Source organism: Triticum dicoccoides, chromosome 3B (assembly GCF_002162155.2).
Source record: "Triticum dicoccoides isolate Atlit2015 ecotype Zavitan chromosome 3B, WEW_v2.0, whole genome shotgun sequence".
Lineage (NCBI taxonomy): Eukaryota > Viridiplantae > Streptophyta > Magnoliopsida > Poales > Poaceae > Triticum > Triticum dicoccoides.
Window position 1 is genome coordinate 52,578,152 of NC_041385.1, and position 22,921 is coordinate 52,601,072.

The window sequence follows — 22,921 nt, forward strand, 5'->3', positions numbered from 1 at the left end:
GCTGGCCGCGCCGACCGCACCGCTCCAAGTGGCCGCGCCTGCTCGCTGCACACCGCCGCCCCCTCGAGCCGCGTCCGGCACAGGTGCCGGCGGACGAGCCGCCGCCGCCGCTCGGGCGCTAGGGAAACCCTAGCGTCCCTGCGGGCAGGAGGTCAACGCCGCACATGGGCTGGCCCGCTGGTTGTTGGGCCGAATGGGCCACGACCATGGGTTCCCCATAAAAAAAGGGGGCGCGCCGGCTGCAGCGCGAGACTTTTGCGGTTTAGCCCCCGTAGTTTCTAGATTTTACGCAAGTTTTATTCCTGCTGTAATATTTCGCGTAGAAGCCCCTAGAACTGTGTGTTTTCGCTGAAAAATGCGTATTTGGGCTTAAAAATGCCTCGGGAATTCAATTTTTGGGCTAGTTTTCACATACGAGATGCGCTTAACATGCTATCTTTTGTAACATGATATTATTGTATGATTTTACTGCTGTAGATTAATTGTTTAGCACTCTTAATCACTTAGTAAGTCATATAATAGCATGTTTTTAAATATTGGAACGTCTTTTTATTGAATAAGTTTATCAACATCGCTTTGTGCAAAATATTACCTGCTGTAATCTCATGATTTTTGCATAAATCACAGATGGCCGGAATTGTCCACAAGGAGTTTGCTGAGTTGGCCCAGACAGGGTTGAACTACCTGTCATGGTCCTCGAACTGTGAGATTTTTCTCCAGGGCAAAACCCTCCTGAGGGCGATCGGTAAGGGGGCCCAGCTGGCTGCCACTGATCCCAAGTTGGAAACTGAGAATGCGCAGGCTGTGCACTTTCTCCGTCATCACCTGTCACCTACTTTGAAAGATGAGTATATGGCTCAGCGCAGTGCTTCTAGCCATTGGACCGCTCTTAAGTAGCGGTTTGAGCGGCTGAAGTACACTGTGAAGCCACGTGCAGAGGCAGAGTGGATCTGTCTGAGGTTTGCGGACTTCCAGACGGTTGGGAAGTACAATTCGGCTCTACACTGGATTTGTACAACTCTTTGGTTGTGTGGTACTGAGATTACCGACTCCCAGAAGATTGAGAAAACCCTATCCACTTTCCACCCCGACGCGGTCCAGTCCTCACAGAACTACCGCCAGGGGAACTACACGAGGTATTCAGAGTTGATTGACGTCCTCCAGGTGGCGGAGGCACAGGATGAGGTTCTCAAAAAGAACTTTGTCGCGCAACCACTTGGAGGGAGTTCTCGCCAGGAGGTGAATGCTCTCAAAGTCCGCAAGCCTCAACAGAAGAAGAGGGGCCGCAAGGGCAAGAAGAAGGGCCCTCACCCCCCTGCCCCGGCTAAGCAGAACAAACCGGGCAAGGGAGGGCAGAGGCCTCAGGACTGCTTCCGTTGTGGCTCGGTGGAGCATTTCTCCCGCCAGTGTCACACACCACCGGAGGTCGTTGACGCATACAAGGCTCGGAAGGCGCGTGAGTTGCACCTCGCCTTGGTTCAGGAGGGAGCACCACCGGCGCCCATGGCGGCACCCGTGATGATCGCTACGCCCCCTGCTGCGCCCATAGAGGCGAACCCCGTGGTGCCCATCGCGGCAGATTTGGCGGTCTCTACCGACGCCCACGTCGCCATGGAGGTTGACCACATGGTCGCCTCGGCGGCGGCACCGCCACTAGAAATTGATGCGGCCTCCAAGATGATTTCTAAGGAGGATCAGCTCACTAGTATGGAGATTGCGGCGGAAGTGAATGGCTTCTTCACCGAGTCCACTTAGCATACCTCTTTAGTTATCATGATTCCGTGATTTGATACAATAAAATTGAATAAATTTGATTTCGTTGTAAGCTCTATGAGAGCATAAACTTATTCTTTACTTTGGCCATTGGATGACATTTATTCATTTATTCCATTATTTATACATGATAGCATGTTATGTTCTGAGATGTGTGCATTTATTTTTAATGTATTTTCTTCCTCATTACATTAATTAGATGTCATATTTTACAACGTGTGTGGCGCCCGAATGGAGGAAACGTGCCTTGCCGATAGCGCCACCACTCATACCATTTTACGAGAAACTAAGTACTTTGAGTCCATTAAAAAATCTCCGGGAAGTATTATGACAATCGCCGGCTGCGGTTCTCACATAGTTGGCTCCGGACGAGCCACTATTATACTCCCTATGGGAACAACTTTGATCATTAATGATGCGTAGTTGTACCCGGAGTCGACTCGTACTCTTTTGAGCTTTAGAGACATCCACGCTAATGGTTTCCATGCTGAGATCGATGATGAAAACGGCAAGGAGTGCCTACTCATCACAAAGCGAGATGTCGGTGGTAAACATGTTATCGAAAGGCTTCCTTCGTTTGACACAGGGCTATACTACACTAAGATAGTAGCACCGCCCGTGTACACTACCCTCAAGACCGTCTTTAGAAGCTCTGAACTCTTCTGCCTCTGGCACGATAGGTTAGGCCACCCCGGACTTAGGATGATGAGAAATATAATTAACAACTCGCATGGCCATAATGTTAACGTGAAGAACTTCCCGAATCCCGATGATTTTGTGTGCTCCACATGCGCTAAGGGGAAGTTAGTCATTAGGCCATCGCCCCTTAAGGTGAGGGATGAAATCCCCGCGTTCTTGGAACATATCCAAGGGGACATATGCGGTCCAATTCAGCCCCTCACGGGGCCGTTTCGGTACTTCATGGTGCTCATTGATGCTTCCTCTAAATGGTCCAATGTTTGCCTGCTGTCAACACGGAACCATGCCTTTACAAAATTGATCTCACAGATCATACAAATGAGGAATAAATTCCCGAATTATCGTATAAAGTCTATTCGAATGGACAATGCCGGAGAATTTACTTCAAAGGCGTTCGATGATTATTGCATGGCAATGGGAATCAAAGTTGAGCACTCGGTACCACATGTTCATACACAAAATGGACTTGCCGAGGCATTGATTAAAAGAATTAAATTCATTGCCCGACCGCTCCTTCAGGGTTGTAATTTACCAACTACATGTTGGGGCCACGCGGTGTTACACGCGACTAATCTCATCAACTTTCGACCGTCGGCCTACAACATCCACTCTCCTGTTCAACTTGCGCAAGGGTCGGCACCGAAAATTTCCCACCTTCGTAGGTTCGGTTGCCAGGTATATGTACCAATACCACCCCCTCAGCGATCGGCGATGGGCCCGCTCCGTAAGTCGGGGATATACATTGGTTATGAGACTGTGTCCATAATCAGGTATCTGGACCCCATGAAAGGTGACTGTCACATGGCTCGTTTTGCTGATTGCATTTTTGACGAGGATCTTTTTCTAACTTTAGGGGGAGAGAATCAACCCCTTGATGCTAAAAGTCGAGAAATCACGTGGCAAGCCACGGGGATCCACGCTCATGACCCGCGCACTGCTGAGACTGAGAGAGAAGTCCAAAAGATAATAGATTTGCAGTCATTAGCAAATCAATTGCCTGACCACTTTAGTGACTTAAATACTGTGACAAAATCGCATGTGCACGCGCACAATGCACCGGAAAGAATTGAAATACCAAAGAAAAATGATGGTATACCCGCTACCGTCCAAAGGCCTAAAAGGACGAGAAATCCGGCTTCTCAAATCCCAGGTACTCGGGGACGCCTGACGAAAAAGGATAAGGAGATTTATCGCAGCCTGTCGTCAAAGTACCCCAAATTGAAACGGGGAGCCAGTCGAGACCTGGCACACGTACGGAAAATTCAGTGCACGATATTCCGGACTTAAACTTTCCAATAGGGGAAACAATCAGCGGAGATGTGAGCGCACACATCGGCGCGGGAAATGTAAAGGACCTTGCTCCCATAATGGGAAATTTGGTAGAGCAAGTGTTTGCGCCGGATGCGCTCCATGACGAAATGGCCATAAATTATATTTTTACGGGGGAGTCCCTGAACCGAGCAACGGTGATTGTCGACATCAACTTTGCTACGAAAATTGCCTCAATCATAGATCTTGACCCTGAGCCTAACACGCTCGCTGATTGCAAGAAAAGGTCGGATTGGAAAGATTGGCAGCAGGCAATTACTGCCGAATTATTATCTCTCAACAAAAGGAAGGTGTTCGGACAAGTTTGTCGAACTCCTCCCCACATTCACCCTGTTGGCCATAGGTGGGTTTTTGTTCGAAAGAGAGATGAAAATAATAAGGTAGTACGGTACAAAGCAAGGCTCGTCGCTCAAGGGTTCACTCAACGACCAGGTGTCGATTTTGAGGAGACTTATTCCCCGGTCATGGATGGAGTTACCTTTAGATACTTGATCTCGATGGCAGTAAATATGGGCTTGAAAATGAAACTAATGGATGTTGTCACCGCTTACCTGTATGGTAACTTGGATTCGAACATATACATGAAGGTTCCAGAAGGTATCCCTGTTCCGAATCATGATAGAGCAAACAGGGGTCTATACAGTGTTCAACTTCAAAAGGCACTGTACGGACTTAGACAGTCTGGTAGAATGTGGTACAATCGCTTAAGCGATTTCCTTCATGAGAAGGGCTATACGAGCAATAAAGATTGCCCATGTGTTTTTATACGGCGATCCCAAGATGGATTCTGTATAATCTCGGTGTACGTGGACGATTTAAACATAATCGGTACACCTGAGGATATTGAGGAAGCGAGTTCCTACCTGATGTCGGAATTCGAGATGAAGGATTTGGTTAAAACCAAGTTCTGTCTAGGTCTACAACTTGAACATTCCCCTGATGGGATTCTAGTGCACCAGTCGGCCTACACCCAGAAGGTGTTGGAAAGATTTGGATTTGATAAGGCATATCCTTCTAAGATCCCGATGGTCGGGAGGTCTATACAACCAGACAAGGACCCGTTCAGGCCAAAGGAAGAGGGGGAGGAAACTCTGGGACCAGAATTTCCTTACCTGAGTGCAGTTGGAGAACTCATGTATCTCGCAAACTGTACACAGCCAGACATAGCGTTCGCCGTCAGTTTGCTTGCGAGGTACAGTTCTGAACATACCAAAAGACATTGGAAAGGTGTCAAGGACGTCTTCCATTACCTGCAAGGGACCAAAGATCTTGGCCTGTTTTATAAAAGGAATCAAGACCTATCTATTATAGGCTATGCTGATGCTGGGTGCCTATCAGACCCGCATGATTGCAAATCGCAGACTGGGTATGTTTTCATTTGTGGTGGAACTGCGTTTTCCTGGAAATCGTCCAAGCAAACACTTGTGTCGACATCCACAAACCACTCGGAAATCATGGCACTATTCGAAGCGTCTAAAGAGTGTGTATCGCTTTGGCGGATGATCCGCCACATTCAGCAGACATGTGGGCTGAACACCGTACAAACCCCTACCATTATCTATGAAGAAAATTCTGCTTGTGTTGCACAAGTCCAGATGGGTTATGTGAAGAGTAACCTTACTAAGCATATTAGTCCCAAGTTCTTCTATGCACATGAGGTGCAGCAGTTGAATGAGGTGAAAGTTTTGCATACTAAGTCTTGTGACAATCTTGCTGATATGTTCACTAAATCATTACCGGCATCAACCTTAGAGAGGTGTGTGCGTGGAATTGGTATGATGAGACTTAGAGAGATGCAAGGTTTACGGGGAGAAACTTCACAAACTCGTCGCTAAAATCTCAATCCTGATGATCGAGTACTCAACTTGATGGTTGAGTGGATTGTACTCTTTTTCCCTTGAGTGAGTTTTCCTGATGTTTCTCACATGAGGTTTTTGACAAGGCAATTCGTGCAATACAACAACGTATACTGTGTGCTCTTTCTCCATATTTTTTCCCACTGGGTTTTTCGAAGTTTTGAGGCATGGATATACAGATAATTACCCAAGGGGGAGTGTTGGGAAACCGAGTCATCGTTGGGGTGGCGGCTCGCCTCGTGCATATCGCACGGGGTAGCCCCTCCCGTTTCCCCCACTTTTGTTAAGTGGGTACTTATCCCTTGACCCCCTAGTCCCTATATAAAGAAACAAGGAGCCATCATTGTAATCCCTGATCATTGATTAATAAACCTGGTCTCCTCCATATCTCTCTGTGTCTTTTACTTTCGTGTTCGACTACTTCGTCTACGACGCTCGTTCCGCTCCGCAACCTTGGACCGGACTCGCCGGCAGGAGTTGCGGAACAATATGGGCCACGGCCCATGAGCGCATTTGAGCACAGGTTATTGGACCGCAGCCATTGACTTTGACCATTGCCAAATGACCATTGACCTTCAATGGTGGACATAGACCGTTAACTTTTTGAAAAAAAAAATCATTCACTTAAAAAGAGTTCACAAAAAAAATAGTTCATGAATTTCAAAAAATGTTCCTAACTTGAAAATGTGCGAAAATGAAAAAATTCACGAATTTGAGAAAAGTTCCTAATTTTTTTTAAAAAAACATGAGTTTGAAAACAGTTAGTTAGTTTGAAAAAGTGTGTGAATTTAAGAAAAGTTCACGATTTAAGAAAAAATCACAAATTTGAAAAAGTTAACGAATCTGAAAATAGTTCATGCATGCATTTGAAAAAAAATGAAATGTAAAGGAAAAACTAAAAACAAAAAAAGAAACAAACAAAAACTAGGAAAAACCAGAAACGGAAAAATAAACCGATGAGAAGCTATAGAAGCTTCCCAAAACCCATTGATGGCTTCACAAAAATGTGCCTATATGGGTCGGCCCAAGAAATCTAGCATAGTGAATGGGGGTATGCGTTGTCTACCATTTTGCCCATAACTCGCGATATGGGCACCAAATAGGAGTTGGCCCTTTTCGTTAGGCGTGGCACGAGTTTCTCGCTTGCATCATGTGGCTGATACCATCCCATGCCCAGACAATGAGTTCCTTGAGTGGTGTGCCTCCACCTCGTCTTTGGCTTCGGTGAGCATGCGAAAAGGGATTTCTACACTTGTCATCCTAACCATGTGGGCACTTTAGAAGCACCACAATGGTTGCGATGAGCACCCTTCCATTGTGTGGATTAAGCTGTGGGGCATCCCTCCTAAGCACCGTAGGGTGAACAGGCTCATGGCGGGGATGACAATGCTGGGCATACCGCTGGTGGTGGATGAGCTCTCCTTAATCCGCTCAGGCCCAGTGCAGATGCTTTTTGCATGCCGCAAGCTAGAGAATATGCGCGGGTCGGTCTAGATCTGGTTCAATGGGGAGGGTTTCCTCATCAAGCTGGAGCCGGAGCTCGATCCTCCCCGTCGCTCTGCGCCTGCTCTGCCCCCTCCCCCACCTCCATCTTCCAAGGACAAGGACCTAGACCACGACGACAAGGACAAGACCCATGATAAGAGACACGACACGACAACGAGGCTAGCATGGATGACGACTCCATCGACACCGCGGCGTGGGAGAAGCTCGGTCTCCGTGGCGAGGGCTCTCCGATGGCTCACACCTGTCACACCATCGCCCCGTCCTCGGCGGCCACGATGGAAGTGGCGGTGGTGAACTAGTACGGCTCCAACTTGGGATTGGCGACTCCCCCCTCGGTGGCCATGCTCGACAAGGGTATGACGGCATCATGCGAGATGGGCGTGCCAGCGGGAGAGCGCACGCCGATGGTGTTGTCCGCCAGCACCCTCCTCCCCTCCCCGACTGGGTCGCCGGCCTCCGAAGAGAATGGTGGTAGCAAGAGCGGCTCCGTGCGGCAAGCCAAGAAGTTGGCGGGGCGCACAGTCTCCACTGAAGGCATCAGGCCCATGGAGCCGCTGGGCGCGTTGCCTACTCCCTATCACCTGGTGATGGCCCTCACCTCTCCACTCGCGCTGCCCATCGGCGGTGTTCTGCTCTAGGAGGCGACCAAGGCGGCACCGATCCCGCAGGCCAAGAGATCCAAGGTGGTGGTCGCGGCTCCGGTGTGCTCCAGCTCGCACTCTACGGGTGCCAAGGCAAACCCGCCGGCGATGCAGAGGGCGCAACTCATCCAGGCCCAGAAAAACCTCGAGCACACAGGTAACCCGACCACTCGTTTTTTGGTTCTGCATGCGTTCTCTGATGATCACCTTAGGGAGGTGTTAGAAGATAGTGGGGTGGATGCGTCGTGTATTGGGGGCTCGCGTGAGCTCCTCCCCTGTTGCGCGTGAAGAACAGGTGCAAGCGGCGCTTGCAGCAGCGGTTGCGACGCCTGCGGACTTGCAGATGCAGGAGGCCGGGGCTCTCCTGGCACCAGCGGTTCGGCCCGATGAGGGGGCATTGGCAACAGGGGTTGCCCCCCTCCCTCGCCTTGCAGGGCCAAGGTGAGGTGTGTGGCCAAGGCGGCATCTTCAAGAGGCATTCGCCTTCGCAACCGAATCATTTAGATGCGGGCCATCTTTTGGAATATCCGTGGTTACGGCCACGTGGGGCGTCGAACCCAGCTTAAGGAGTACATGAGGAAGGAGGGTATCGACATAGTTGGCTTGCAGGAGACCATTAAGGTTGATTTTCATCACCATGAGCTGCTGGCCATAGACCCCCTAGAGAGGTTTTCCTGGAACCATCTTGCAACGTCAGGGCACTCTTGGGGCATGCTTCTTGGCTTTGACCAAGCTGTATATGAGGTGCTAACATGGGACGCTGGCACCTTTTTTCTTGCTAGACACATTCGCCACCATCAGTCTCAGAGGGAGCTGGTGGTGATCCAGGTCTATGGACCTTCTGATCACTCGAGATCGGCTGATTTCTTGGGCGAGGTGCAAACCAAGGTGCTCGCGGTGAACTCCTTGTTAATCCCCCTAGTCGTTGGCGGGGATTTCAACCTGATCCGCTCGGGTGCAGACAACAACAACGACAATATTAACTGGTCAAGGGTGACCATGTTTAATAACACCATCGCCACCATGGCTCTTCGCGAGGTGGCACGGGCTGGGGCTCGCTACACGTGGAAAAACAAGCATCTCTCCACAGTGTGATCAGTTCTAGACAGGGTGTTTATCTCACAGAACTGGAAGCTGGTCTATTCCTTATGTTCGCTTGTTGCGGAGACTAGGATCAGGTCGGACCACGTCCCGCTTATCTTGACCTCAGGGGAGGACAGGATTCGCCGAAGCCCGCGATTTTTCTTCAAAACGGCTTGGTTCGAAAACCATGACTTTGATTCCATCTTCAGGGCGAAGTGGAACTTCTCCATTAGCCAGGTGGGTAACCAACACGGCCCAGTGGAGTTTTGGAGTGCGGTAGGGAGCCGTCTTAGGGCTAGTCTTAAGGGTTGGGGGCCAACTTTGGACGCCCGAACAGGATGCTCAGGGAGAGTATCCTCTCAGAGATCGTGAGTCTTGACCAACAGGGGGCTTCGAGGCCTTTCTATGAACCAGAATGGGCCCGTCGTTACGCGTTGGATGACCAGGTGCAGTCCTTGCTCCGAGCGGAAGAGGAATACTGGAGGCGTCGGGGGGTGGGGGTGGGGGGGGCTAAAGTGGGTCCTCAAAGGTGATGCCAATACGAAATACTTCCATGCTTACGCTAATGGGCGAAGGCGTAGATGTGCGATACTTCGCCTGCAGTCTGAACAGGGGTTACTGCTAGCTCAGGCCGACATAGTGCGTCACGTGTATGACTTCTATGTCCAGCTTACGGGGACGAGCGATGATCAGCAAGCCGGGGTTCGCAATGACATCTGGGACCCTTCCCAGCTCATAACCGACTGTGAAAACGAGGAGTTGGGGCTCGCGTTTTTACCCGAGGAGATCGACGCTGCTCTTAGGAGCATGAAAATCGATACGGCACCAGGCCCGGATGGGTGGCTGGTGGCAATGTTCAAACACCTTTGGTCGATCCCGCAGGGACCAATTTTTGGCGTGTGTAACAGTTTCATGCGCGGAACAGTGGACATCTCCAGGCTTAACTTTGGGGTCCTCTCGCTCATCCCTAAAGTGTCCAGAGCCGATGACATCTGCCAATTTAGACCAATTGCACTTATTAATGTGCCTTTTTAAGATCTGTTCCAAAGCTACCACTTCTCGCCTTGTCCCGATCATGCACCGCACCATTAGTCTCACCCAAACTGCGTTCATCCCTGGCCGCAACATCTTGGAGGGCTCGCTCGCGCTGCAGGGGATCCCCCATGAGCTAAAACTATTGGAAATATGCCCTAGAGGCAATAATAAAATGGTTATTATTGTATTTCCTTGTTCATGATAATTGTCTATTGTTCATGCTATAATTGTATTGACCGGAAACCGCAATACATGTGTGAATACATAGACCACAACATGTCCCTAGTGAGCCTCTAGTTGACTAGCTCGTTGATCAACAGATGGTCAGGGTTTCCTGACCATGGACATTGGATGTCATTGATAACGGGATCACATCATTAGGAGAATGATGTGATGGACAAGACCCAATCCTAAGCATAGCACAAGATCGTGTAGTTCGTTTGCGAAAGCTTTTCTAATGTCAAGTACCATTTCCTTAGACCATGAGATTGTGTAACTCCCTGATACCGTAGGAGTGCTTTGGGTGTACCAAACGTCACAACGTAACTGGGTGACTATAAAGGTGCACTACAGGTATCTCCGAAAGTGGTTGTTGGTTTGGCACGAATTGAGACTGGGATTTGTCACTCCGTATGATGGAGAGGTATCTCTGGGCCCACTCGGTAATGCATCATCATAATGATCTCAATGTGACTAAGTAGTTAGTCACGGGATCATGCATTACGGAACGAGTAAAGTGACTTGCCGGTAACGAGATTTAATGAGGTATTGGGATACGGACGATCGAATCTCGGGCAAGTAACATACCGATTGACAAAGGGAATTGCATATGGGATTGATTGAATCCCCGACATCGTGGTTCATCCGATGAGATCATCATGGAACATGTGGGAGACAACATGGGTATCCAGATCCTGCTGTTGGTCATTGGTCGGAGAACGTCTCGGTCATGTCTACATGGTTCCCGAACCCGTAGGGTCTACACACTTAAGGTTCGGTGACGCTAGAGTTGTTATGGGAAATAGTATGTGGTTACCGAACGTAGTTTGGAGTCCCGGATGAGATCCCGGACATGACGAGGAGCTCCAGAATAGTCCAGAGGTGAAGATCGATATATTGGACGAAGGGTATTGGAGTCCAAAATCGTTCCGGGGGTACAAGGTGATGACCAGCATGTCCGAAAGGGGTTTCGAAGGCCCCGGCAAGCGTTGGGGGGCCTTATGGGCCAAGGGGAGAAGGCACATCAGCCCACTAAGGGGCTGAGCGCCCCTCCCACCCCATCTCACGTAACCAAGAGAGGTGGGGGCGCCACCCCTAGGGCAGCCGCCCCACCCGGCTTGGGGTGCAAGTTTCCTAGGGGGTGGGGGCGCCCAAACCCATCTAGGGTTTCCCCTGTGTCCGCCGCCCCTCCCCTAGGGAAGCCTAGGGCACCTCCCCCTCCTCCCTTCCCCCTATATATAGTGAGGGAGAGAGAGGGCAGCCGCACCCTTCCCCTGGCGCAGCCCTCTCCCTCCTCCAACACCTCTTCCTCCTCCGTAGTGCTTGGAGAAGCCCTGCCGGAGAACCACGAGCTCCATCACCACCATGCCGTCGTGTTGTCGGAGTTATCCCTCAACTTCTCCTCTCCCCTTGCTGGATCAAGAAGGAGGAGACGTCCCCGGGCTGTACGTGTGTTGAACACGGAGGCACCGTTGTTCGGTGCTTAGATCGGATTCGGCCGCGATCTGAATCGCTTCGTGAACGACTCCACCGACCGCGTTCTTGTAACGCTTCCGCTTAGCGATCTTCAAGGGTATGAAGATGTACTCCCTCTCTCTCTCGTTGCTAGTCTCTCCATAGATTGATGTTGGTGATGCGTAGAAAATTTTGAATTTCTGCTACGTTCCCCAACAGTGGCATCATGAGTGAGGTCTATTGCGTAGATTCTATGCACGAGTAGAACACAAGTTGTTGTGGGCGTTGATTTTGTTCAATATGCTTACCGTTACTAGTCCTATCTTGTTTCGACGGTATTGTGGGATGAAGCGGCCCGGACCGACCTTACACGTACACTTACGTGAGACAGGTTCCACCAACTGACATGCACTTGTTGCATAAGGTGGCTAGCCGGTGCCAGTCTCTCCCACTTTAGTCGAATCGGATTCGATGAAAAGGGTCCTTATGAAGGGTAAATAGCAATTGGCATATCACGTTGTGGTTTTTGCGTAGGTAAGAAATGTTCTTGCTAGAAATCCATAGCAGCCACGTAAAACATGCAAACAACAATTAGAGGACGTCTAACTTGTTTTTGCAGGGTATGCTATGTGATGTGATATGGCCAAAAGAATGTGATGAATGATACTCCCTCCGTCCTTTAAAGAGTGTACTTCCAACTTTGTTGGAGGGTCAAACTATTTCAAAGTTTGACCGAGTTTGTGCAAAAATATATCAATATTTGTGAAATCAAATAGGTATATGATGAAAGTATATTTTATCACAAATCTAATGCTACTAATTTGATGGCATAAATGTTGATGTATTATTATATAAACACGGTCAAATATAAAAAAGTTTGAATTTCCAAGAAAGTTGGAAGTACACTCTTTAAAGGACGGAGGGAGTATGTGATGTATGAGATGGATCATGTTCTTGTAATAGGAATCACGACTTGCTTGTCGATGAGTATGACAACCGGCAGGAGCCATATGAGTTGTCTTAATTTATTGTATGACCTGCGTGTCATTGAACAACGCCATGTAATTACTTTACTTTATTGCTAACCGTTAGCCATAGTAGTAGAAGTAATAATTGGTGAGACAACTTCATGGAGACACGATGATGAAGATCATGATGATGGAGATCATGGTGTCATGCCGGTGACGAAGGTGATCATGCCGCGCCTCAAAGATGGAGATCAAAGGCGCAAGATGATGATGGCCATATCATGTCACTTTATGATTTGCATGTGATGTTTGTCATGTTTACATCTTATTTGCTTAGAACGAAGGTAGCATAAATAAGATGATCCCTCACTAAAATTTCATGAAAGTGTTCCCCCTAACTGTGCACCATTGCGAAAGTTCGTTGTTTCGAAGCACCACGTGATGATCGGGTGTGATAGATTCTAACGTTCACATACAACGGGTGTAAGCCAGATTTACACACGCGAAACACTTAGGTTGACTTGACGAGCCTAGCATGTACAGACATGGCCTCGGAACACAAGAGACCGAAAGGTTGAACATGAGTCGTATAGTAGATACGATCAACATGGAGATGTTCACCGCTGATTACTAGTTCGTCTCACGTGATGATCGAACACGGACTAGTTGACTAGGATCATGTAACACTTAGATGACTAGAGGGATGTCTATCTGAGTGGGAGTTCATTAGATGAACTTAATTATCCCGAACATAGTCAAAAGGTCTTTGCAAATTATGTCGTTGCTCGCGTTTTAGTTCTACTGTTTTAGATATGTTCCTAGAGAAAATTTAGTTGAAAATTGATAGTAGCAATTATGCGGGCTGGGTCCGTAAACTGAGGATTGTCCTCATTGCTGCGTAGAAGGCTTATGTCCTTAATGCACCGCTCGGTGTACTGAACCTCGAACATCGTCTGTGGATGTTGCGAACATCTGACATACACGTTTTGATGACTACGTGATAGTTCAGTAATGTTAAACGGTTTAGAATTGAGGCACCAAAGACGATTTTGGAACGTCGCGGAACATAAGAGATGTTCCGAGGGATGAAACTGGGATTTTAGGCTCGTGCCCACGACAAGAGGGATGAGACCTCCGACGAGTTTCTTAGCCTACAAACTAAGGGAGAAAAGCTCAATCATTGAGCTTGTACTCAGATTGTCTGGGTACAACAAGAACTTATATCGAGTGGGAGTTAATCTTCCAGATGAGATAGTGATGTTTCTCCAAAGTCATTTCCACCAAGCTGCTAGAGCCTCGTGATGAACTATAACATATCAGGGATAGATTTGATGATCCTTGAAATATTCGCTATGTTTGACACCGCGAAAGTAGAAATCAAGAAGGAGCATCAATTGTTGATAGTTAGTGAAACCACTAGTTTAAAGAAGGGCAAGGGCAAGAAGGGATACTTCATGAAATAGCAAATCAGTTGCTGCTCTAGTGAAGAAACCCAAGGTTGAACCCAAACCCGAGACTAAGTGCTTCTGTAATGAGGGGAACGGTCACTGAAGCAGAACTACCCTAGATACTTGGTAGATGAGAAGGCTGGCAAGGTCGATAGAAGTATATTGGATATATATTATATTAATGTGTACTTTACTAGTACTCCTAGTAGCACGAGGGTATTAGATACCAGTTCGGTTGCTAAGTGTTAGTAACTCGAAATAAAAGCTGCGGAATAAACGGAGACTAGCTAAAGGAGAGATGATGATATGTGTTGGAAGTGTTTCCAAGCTTGATGTGATCAAGCATCGCATACTCCCTCTACCACCGAGATTGGTGTTAAACCTAAATAATTGTTATTTGGTGTTTGCGTTGAGCATAGACATGATTGGATTATGTCTATCGCAATACGGTTATTCAATTAAGGAGAATAATGGTTACTTTGTTTATTTGAATAATACCTTCAATGGTCTTACACCTAAAATGAATGGTTTATTGAATCTCGATTGTAGTGATACACATGTTCATGCCAAAAGATATAATATATTAATGATAGTACCACCTGCTTGTGGCACTGCCATTTGAGTCATATTGGTATAATATGCATGAAGAAGCTGCATGTTGATGGATCTTTGGACTCACTCATTTTTGAAAAGTTTGAGACATGCGAACCATGTATATTTATGTATGCATGAAGAAACTCCATACAGATGGATCGTTTGGACTCACTTGTTTTTGAATCACTTGAGACATGCAAATCATACCACCTGGGCAAGATGATTGAAAGGCCTCGTTTTCAGTGAGATGGAACAAGAAAGCAACTTGTTGGAAGTAATACATTTTGATGTGTGCAATCCAATGAGTGCTGAGGCATGCAGTGGATATCGTTATGTTCTTACTTCACAGATGATTTGAGTAGATGCTGAGTATATTTACTTGATGAAACACAAGTTTGAATTATTGAAAGGTTCAAGTAATTTCAGAGTGAAGTTGAAGATCATCATGACAAGAGGATAAAATGTCTATGATATGATCATAGAGATGAATATCTGAGTTACGTGTTTGGTACACAATTAAGACATTGTGGAAATTGTTTCACAACTAATACCGCCTGGAACACCATAGTGTGATGGTGTGTCTGAACATCATAGATGCACCCTATTGGATATGGAGCATGCCATGATGTCTCTTATCGAATTACCACTATCGTTTATGGATTAGGCATTAGAGACAACCACATTCACTTTAATAGGGCACCACATAATTCCATTGAGATGACACCGTATGAACTATGGTTTAGAGAAACCTAAGTTGTCGTTTCTTGAAAGTTTGGGGCTGCAACACTTATGTGAAAAAAGTTTCATCCTGATAAGCTCAAACCCAAAGCGGATAAATACATCTTCATAGGACACCCAAAACAGTTGGGTATACCTCCTTTTTCAGATCCGGAAGCAAAAGTGATTGTTTCTAGAAACGGGTCCTTTCTCGAGGAAAAGTTTCTCTCGAAAGAATTGAGTGGAAGGATGGTGGAGACTTGATATGGTTATTGAACCGTCACTACAACTAGTGTGTAGCAGGGCACAGGAAGTTGTCCCTGTGGCACCTACACCAATTGAAGTGGAAACTGATGATAGTGATCATGAAGCCTGTGGTACGGTAATCCTGTCTTGGAGGTCATGTTGCTAGACAACAATGAACCTACGAGCTATGGAGAAGCGATGGTGGGCCCGGATTCCGACAAATGGCTCGAGGCCATAAAATCTGAGAGAAGATCCATGTATAAAACAAAGTGTAGACTTTGGAAGAACTACTTGATGGTGATAAGGCTGTTGGGTACAGATGGATTTTAAAAGGGAAGACAGACAATGATGGTAAGTGTCACCATTAACAAAGCACGACTTGTCGCTAAGATGTTTTCCGACAAATTCAAGGAGTTGACTACGATGAGACTTTCTCACTCGTAGCGATGTTAATAGTCTGTTAGAATTATATTAGCAGCTACTGCATTATTTATGAAATCTTGCAGATAGGATGTCAAAATATAGTTTCCTCGACGATTTTCTTGAGGAAAGGTTGTATCTGATACAACCAGAAGGTTTTGACAATCCTAAAAGATGCTAACAAGTATGCAAAGCTCCAACAATCCTTCTAAGGACTGGAGTAAGCATCTCAGAGTTGGAATATATGCTTTGATGAGATGATCAAAGATTTTGGATTTATACAAAGTTTATGAGAAACTTGTATTTCCAAAGAAGTGAGTGGGAGCACTATAGAATTTCTGATGAGTATATGTTGTTGACGTATTGTTGATCAGAAATGATATAGAATTTCTAGGAAGCATATAGGGTATTTGAAAAGTGTTTTTCAATGGAAAACCTGGATTAAGCTACTTGAACATTGAGCATCAAGATCTATAAGGATAGATCAAAAACGCTTAATAATACTTTCAAATGAATACATGTCGTGACAAGATTTTGAAGAAGTTCAAAATAGATCAGCGAAGAAGGAGTTCTTGGCTGTGTTATAAGGTGTGAGTATTGAGTAAGACTCAAGACATGACCTCGGCAGAAGAGAGAGAATGGACAAAGGTCGTCCCCTATGCTTCAGACATAGGCTCTACAGTATGCTATGTTGTGTACCACACCTGAAGTGTGCCTTGCCATGAGTCAGTCAAGGGGTACAAGAATGATCCAGGAATGGATAACAAGACAACGGTCAAACATATCCTTAGTAACTAGTGGAATAAGGAATTTTCTCGATTATGGAGGTGGTAAAAGAGTTCGTCGTAAAGGGTTACGCCGATGCGAACTTTGACACCAATCCGGATTATTCTGAGTAGTAAACCGAAATCGTATAGTAGAACAGTTATTTGGAATAGCTCCAAATAGAGCGCGGTAGCTGCATCTAGGAGATGACATAGAGATTTGTAAAGCAAACACGGATCTGAAAGATTCAGACTCGTTGACTATTAACCTCTCTCACAAGCGAGATATGATCAAACCCAATGGGTGTTGGATTCGTTACAATCACATAGTGATGTGAACTAGATTATTGACTCTAGTGCAAGTGGGAGACTGTTGGAAATATGCCCTAGAGGCAATAATAAAATGGTTATTATTGTATTTCCTTGTTCATGATGATTGTCTATTGTTCATGCTATAATTGTATTGACCGGAAACCGCAATACATGTGTGAATACATAGACCACAACATGTCCCTAGTGAGCCTCTAGTTGACTAGCTCGTTGATCAACAGATGGTCATGGTTTCCTGACCATGGACATTGGATGTCATTGATAACGGGATCACATCATTAGGAGAATGATGTGATGGACAAGACCCAATCCTAAGCATAGCACAAGATCATGTAGTTCATTTGCGAAAGCTTTTCTAATGTCAAGTACCATTTCCTTAGAACATGAGATTGTGTAACTCCCTGATACCGTAGGAGTGCTTTGGGTGTACCAAACGTCACAACGTAACTGGTGACTATAAAGGTGCACTACAGGTATCTCCGAAAGTGGTTGTTGGGTTGGCATGAATCGAGACTGGGATTTTTCACTCCGTATGACGGAGAGGTATCTCTGGGCCCACTCGGTAATGCATCATCAGAATGAGCTCAATGTGACTAAGTAGTTAGTCACGGGATCATGCATTACGGAACGAGTAAAGTGACTTGCCGGTAACGAGATTGAACGAGGTATTGGGATACCGACGATCGAATCTCGGGCAAGTAACATACCGATTGACAAAGAGAATTGTATACGGGGTTGATTGAATCCCCGACATCGTGGTTCATCCGATGAGATCATCGTGGAACATGTGGGAGACAACATGGGTATCCAGATCCCGCTGTTGGTTATTGGCCGGAGAACGTCTCGGTCATGTCTGCATGGTTCCTGAACCCGTAGGGTCTACACACTTAAGGTTCGGTGACGCTAGAGTTGTTATGGGAAATAGTATGTGGTTACCGAAGGTAGTTCGGAGTCCCTGATGAGATCCCGGACATGACGAGGAGCTCCGGAATGGTCTGGAGGTGAAGATCGGTATATTGGACAAAGGGTATTGGAGTCCAGAATTGTTCCGGAGGTACCAGGTGATGACCAGCGTGTCCGAAAGGGGTTTCGGAGGCCCCGGCAAGCGTTGGGGGGCCTTCTGGGCCAAGGGGAGAGGGCACATCAGCCCACTAAGGGGCTGAGCGCCCCTCCCACCCCATCTCACATAACCAGGAGAGGTGGGGGCGCCACCCCTAGGGTAGCCGCCCCTCCCGGCTTGGGGGGCAAGTTTCCTAGGGGGTCACTACACCACAACACTTAATTGGGGGCAATTAACTGCCGGTAGAAATAGCAGAACAAGGTCAAATAAACTGCCGGGACATTTTGTACTGCCGATACAACTACCTAAGGGCATTTTAACTGCCGGTAGAACTAAAGAAACAAGGGCAAACAGACTGCCGATAATAATGAGGGCGCAACATCTGCCGGGAGAACTACCAAACGGCATTCTATCTGCCGGGGGCCGTCTTTGATGCGGGACCCATTACTATTTTTTTCAGTGGGATGGCGCGGGATCAAATTAAAGTTGGGCCTAAGCGCGCGCTAACGAGAGCCCAAAAGCGCGCGAGACTTTTGGCCTGAAAATATAGACGCCCCGTGCCCCCACCCACAGACTTCAATCCACTTCATCCCCAAATCGATCCAGACCACATCCGCCGCCAACCCTAGCCACACCCCCACCGCCGCCGACCGCGCCCTCCACCACACCACCGCCGCCACCGCCGCCCCTGTCGGCCCCAACCACTGCCCGCTGCTGCTGCAGACTCCACCCTCCACACCCCACCGCTGCAGACTGCCGCCGCCGCCGACCCCACATCACAGCGCCGCCGAGGACACGGACGACGCCACCAGCGCCGGCCAGCCACGTCGCGGAACCACTCCACCGGCGACCACCCTCCTCCACCGCGAGCTTGGTCCACACCGAGCAAGCCTTCTCCCCAGTATCGAGCGGGGCAGCTTCCTCTACGTCGTCCCCCCCAGCAGCGGGGCGTCCTCCCTCCAGCGAGCGGCTCTGTCTCCTCAGCATCCTTTCCCTAGGCAGCTGCGTCCTATACTTCCTTTCACCAGAGTCCTCTAATCCTCTTCATAGGTGAGATTTCAACTCCTGTCTCTTTTTAACATCTGAATGTGCAGCTACACATGTATGTAATCTCGAACAGTAGCATCCCTCAAAAAAAATCTCGAACAGTAGCACTTAACTATTCTAGCAGTTAGAACAAATCATCCTTTTTAATTAATTTGATCTGACAATGACAACAAAACCACGATCCAAACACCTTCAAAGGTTATTTGCATTGTTTGAAAACGGAACTTGAAAATAAACATAGATGAAAACTAAGTACTATTAGTAGCCCTTCAGATCGAAGGACAGGGAAGTCTGGTGATTAACAAGTGCATACCTTAACTAGATTCGTTGACACCGAACTAAGTTGTTTAGTTGAGCTTTGTAGTTCAGTTGTGAGATGAAAGAAAGCTAATTATTTTACGTCATCAGCCCACTTGTTTAGTCTACTGCGCTATGTTCTCCAGAGATGATGCTTTTTAATATTTGCAATCATGCTTCACACTCTCACCACAAAAGCAAATCAATTAGAAAAGAATGCTGTCGGTTGTGGTTACTAATATAGTTTCTTATTCTTGCACGCCAGCTGGGTCGTTGAGGTAGAGTGGTGGACGACATAAACATATTTTGTATCTTTGTTTTTATGTTTCCAAGAATTCTCATGCCCTCAGCTCTCTACAGTACTGAAGTTTACTAAATGAGCATGTACAAAAATTCTGGAGATGTTGTACAAAAACTGGAGTCTGTACAAAATGGAATGAGACTCTGTCCAATAATTTGCATGCCCTCAACTCTGTAAAGTACAGTAATGCAGTTTACAAAATGAGCATGTACAAAATGAGCATGAGCATGTGCAAGAAATCTTCTATGTCATTCCTGGAGACTCTGTACAAATGTTTAACTCAATGCATTGTTTTTGAACTGAGCATGTTTGCCTATTTGCACCTGAAAGATATTTGACTTGGAGCTAGAACTCAGTGTTAACTCTATTATGTACAGTACATTATTTCAGTCTGCACCCTTGATTTGGTCCTTCGATTTGTATGTTATGTTGTGTAATTGGTACTCCTCTCTTTCTCGCAGCATGCCTCCTATTCGTCCTCTGCACCAAGCAGCGCTGTGTAGACTACGTCTGGATAGCACCTCATCTCCATCCCCGCCCCCAAGCAGTGTCGCCTCACCTCTACTTCCCCGCCTGAGCAATGACACCTACGGTCTCGGCTTCACCGCCTCCTGTACTTCTCAACCAACGGTGAGATTTCTTTGCTATTTTTATCATTCAGCCATTAGTAATCTTGTAATGGGCACTAATATAGTGTTACAATTTTCTTATGCTCAGCTGTTTCGGATGTAGAAATTATGTTATATAGTGTTGAAATTGTGTGATTATTCTCAGGTGTTTGTTTGTGTTTCTTGAAGTCTGATTTACTCAGCAAGGAAGGGATGTGCTACTGTATAATGTTTATCGGGAGCATGGTAGCCCAGTGGCAAAAGCTTCTGTGTATGCAGTTGGAAGCAGATAAGTGTCAGGCTCTTCCTACAGGATGTCTATTGGTTCAGTTCTAGTCATAAACAGAAGTAATATAGTTGCTTTTACTTTGCTCAGTTACTTTGATGTCAACATTTGAGTACTAATCGATCCATTTCTTCCAATAACCATATTATGTAGAATGATACGTTTTTCTTCCATATCATGTATAATTGATGCATTTCTTTCCATAACTATATCATGTATAATGATTGATTTCTGTTTGTAGCAATGCTACCACAAGCAAGCTTATAAGATGCATTGGTTTGTGTTCTTTGTAGCCACTAGCCAGCTACGACCAAAGGCCACATATTCTGTTTTAAATCGTTTATCAAGTTTTGAGTTGCTAACCACATATGCCACGTGGTTACATGCTCTGTCTTTAGGTACCACTTCCTCTTTGTTTTTGCAGTTATGCTTTATCTGATTGGTTCAAAATAATCTGTATTGGCAATAACTCCATGGTTTTTAATACGGTTTTAATATAGTATTTTTTCTATTAGTTTTCCATATCTCAAAAATAGGGTAACATAATTTGTTACTTTTTTCGATAAAAGGGGCCACATGGCCCCCATTTTCGATAAAAAGGGCCACATGCCGCTCTTCAGAATTTGTGGGAGATTCTTTTTTGATATTTCAAGGAAATCTCAATGGATACACTAGCTATTGTCTACTAGTGCTAGATATGACATTTGGCCTGCTTTCCAAAATTAGTTGAGATATGGTCATATTTATCTGCTTCAGTTCAGATAAAGATGTATTTCATGGGTTCTCTCATCACCTCATATCCAGGTTCCAGGTCCTATTTCATTACCTTTACCACATGGCCAGCTTACGGATACAAATCGTAGCCTCTAGTATGTAAACAATACTTGATCTGATTGAAGAAGTCCTCTCAATTAATATGGTTATTCTAATTATATAATAATGATTGCTTGCTGTGATGAAGTGTTACACATTTAGAAGATTTTTATTTATGCTGATGAGTTAAACTGCAGCATGTCAAAATCTTTGATGTGTCAATTTAAAATCTGAAATAAGAGCCCCATTTTGAGTTTCCTATCTGTTGCAGGTTTCCCAAGGGTACACAAGTTGATGGAGTTCTGGAAGATCTGCAAGCTGCTGGAGGTTTGGAAGACCTACAGTTAATTTGGTCAAGTGATATATCCCTCGGTTGCTGAACCCAGAGACATTGGCAAGTTTTACTATGCTTATTTGGTGGTTGTTTTGGTACATAAGCCATTTTATTTTCATTTTGGTTGTGTGACACATCTAAAAACATATGTACAGAACCTTTTGTGGCACAACCTCCTTGTATATGGTCGTTTCATACATGTATCTAGAAACATATGTATTTGGTCTGGCATGTGTTATTGAATGAAGTTTAAGGTTGGTTGAAGTGTATGTATGTGCAAGTTCTGTGATCTTTCCTGATTGCGCAAGGAGAATGAATGGATATTAAATCAGGTATATGTTGCTCGATGAATGGATAATAAATCAGGTATATATTGCCTAGAACGGCTTGCTAGTGAAACACAGCGTGGGGCATATTAACTGCCTGGTGAACATGTTTTTGCCGGCAGTGAAGCTGCCGGTAAGTGTTCATTCTGATGCCATGGCCAATCTGCCGGGAGAAAATGAACTGCCGGCTTATTCATGGGTCCGGGCAGATAAACTGCCGGCAGAAGTAATCCCCGGCAGCCGTTCTTGTGGCAGTTCTATCTGCCGGGAGTACCAGCATCCCGGCAGTTTATCTGCCCTCTTAAGTGCTTTCTCCCGGCAGATTGTATGCCATTACATCCATGTTGTGGTGTAGTGGTGGGGGCGCCCAAACCCATCTAGGGTTTCCCTTGTGGCCGCCGCCCCTCCCCTAGGGAACTCTAGGGTGCCTCCCCCTCCTCCCTTCCCCCTATATATAGTGAGGGACGAAGAGGGCAGCCGCACCCTTCCCCTGGCGCAGCCGCACCCTTCCCCTGGCGCAGCCCTCTCCCTCCTCCAACACCTCCTCCTCCTCCTCCGTAGTGCTTGGTGAAGCAATGCCGGAGAACCACGAGCTCCATCACCACCATGCCGTCGTGCTATCGGAGTTTTCCCTCAACTTCTCCTCTCCCCTTGCCGGATCAAGAAGGAGGAGACGTCCCCGGGCTGTACGTGTGTTGAACGCGGAGGCACCGTTGTTCGGTGCTTAGATCGGATTCGGCCGCGATCTGAATCACTTCGTGAACGA

At 46.5% G+C, this 22,921-nt stretch overlaps 1 protein-coding gene across 1 annotated transcript; it reads left to right on the top strand.

Moving 5' to 3' along the window:
* Positions 1-4,298: 4,298 nt before the first annotated feature.
* LOC119279238 (mucin-7-like) lies at positions 4,299-22,098 on the top strand. Its single transcript, XM_037560553.1, has 5 exons — positions 4,299-4,993; positions 18,717-19,193; positions 20,250-20,418; positions 20,586-20,685; positions 21,767-22,098. Exons 1-5 carry the CDS (start codon positions 4,299-4,301, stop codon positions 21,841-21,843), a joined length of 1,518 nt encoding a protein of 505 aa, XP_037416450.1. The 3' UTR covers positions 21,844-22,098.
* The last annotated feature ends 823 nt before the right edge of the window (positions 22,099-22,921 follow it).

Coding starts and splice junctions, on each gene's coding strand:
- LOC119279238 (XM_037560553.1), top strand. CDS start 4,299: ATGGCAGTAAATATGGGCTTGAAAATGAAACTAATGGATGTTGTCACC. Junction 4,994..18,716: donor GCCGTCAGTTTGCTTGCGAG/GTACAGTTCTGA, acceptor CCCCACCCACAG/ACTTCAATCCACTTCATCCC. Junction 19,194..20,249: donor TCCTCTAATCCTCTTCATAG/GTGAGATTTCAA, acceptor TCTTTCTCGCAG/CATGCCTCCTATTCGTCCTC.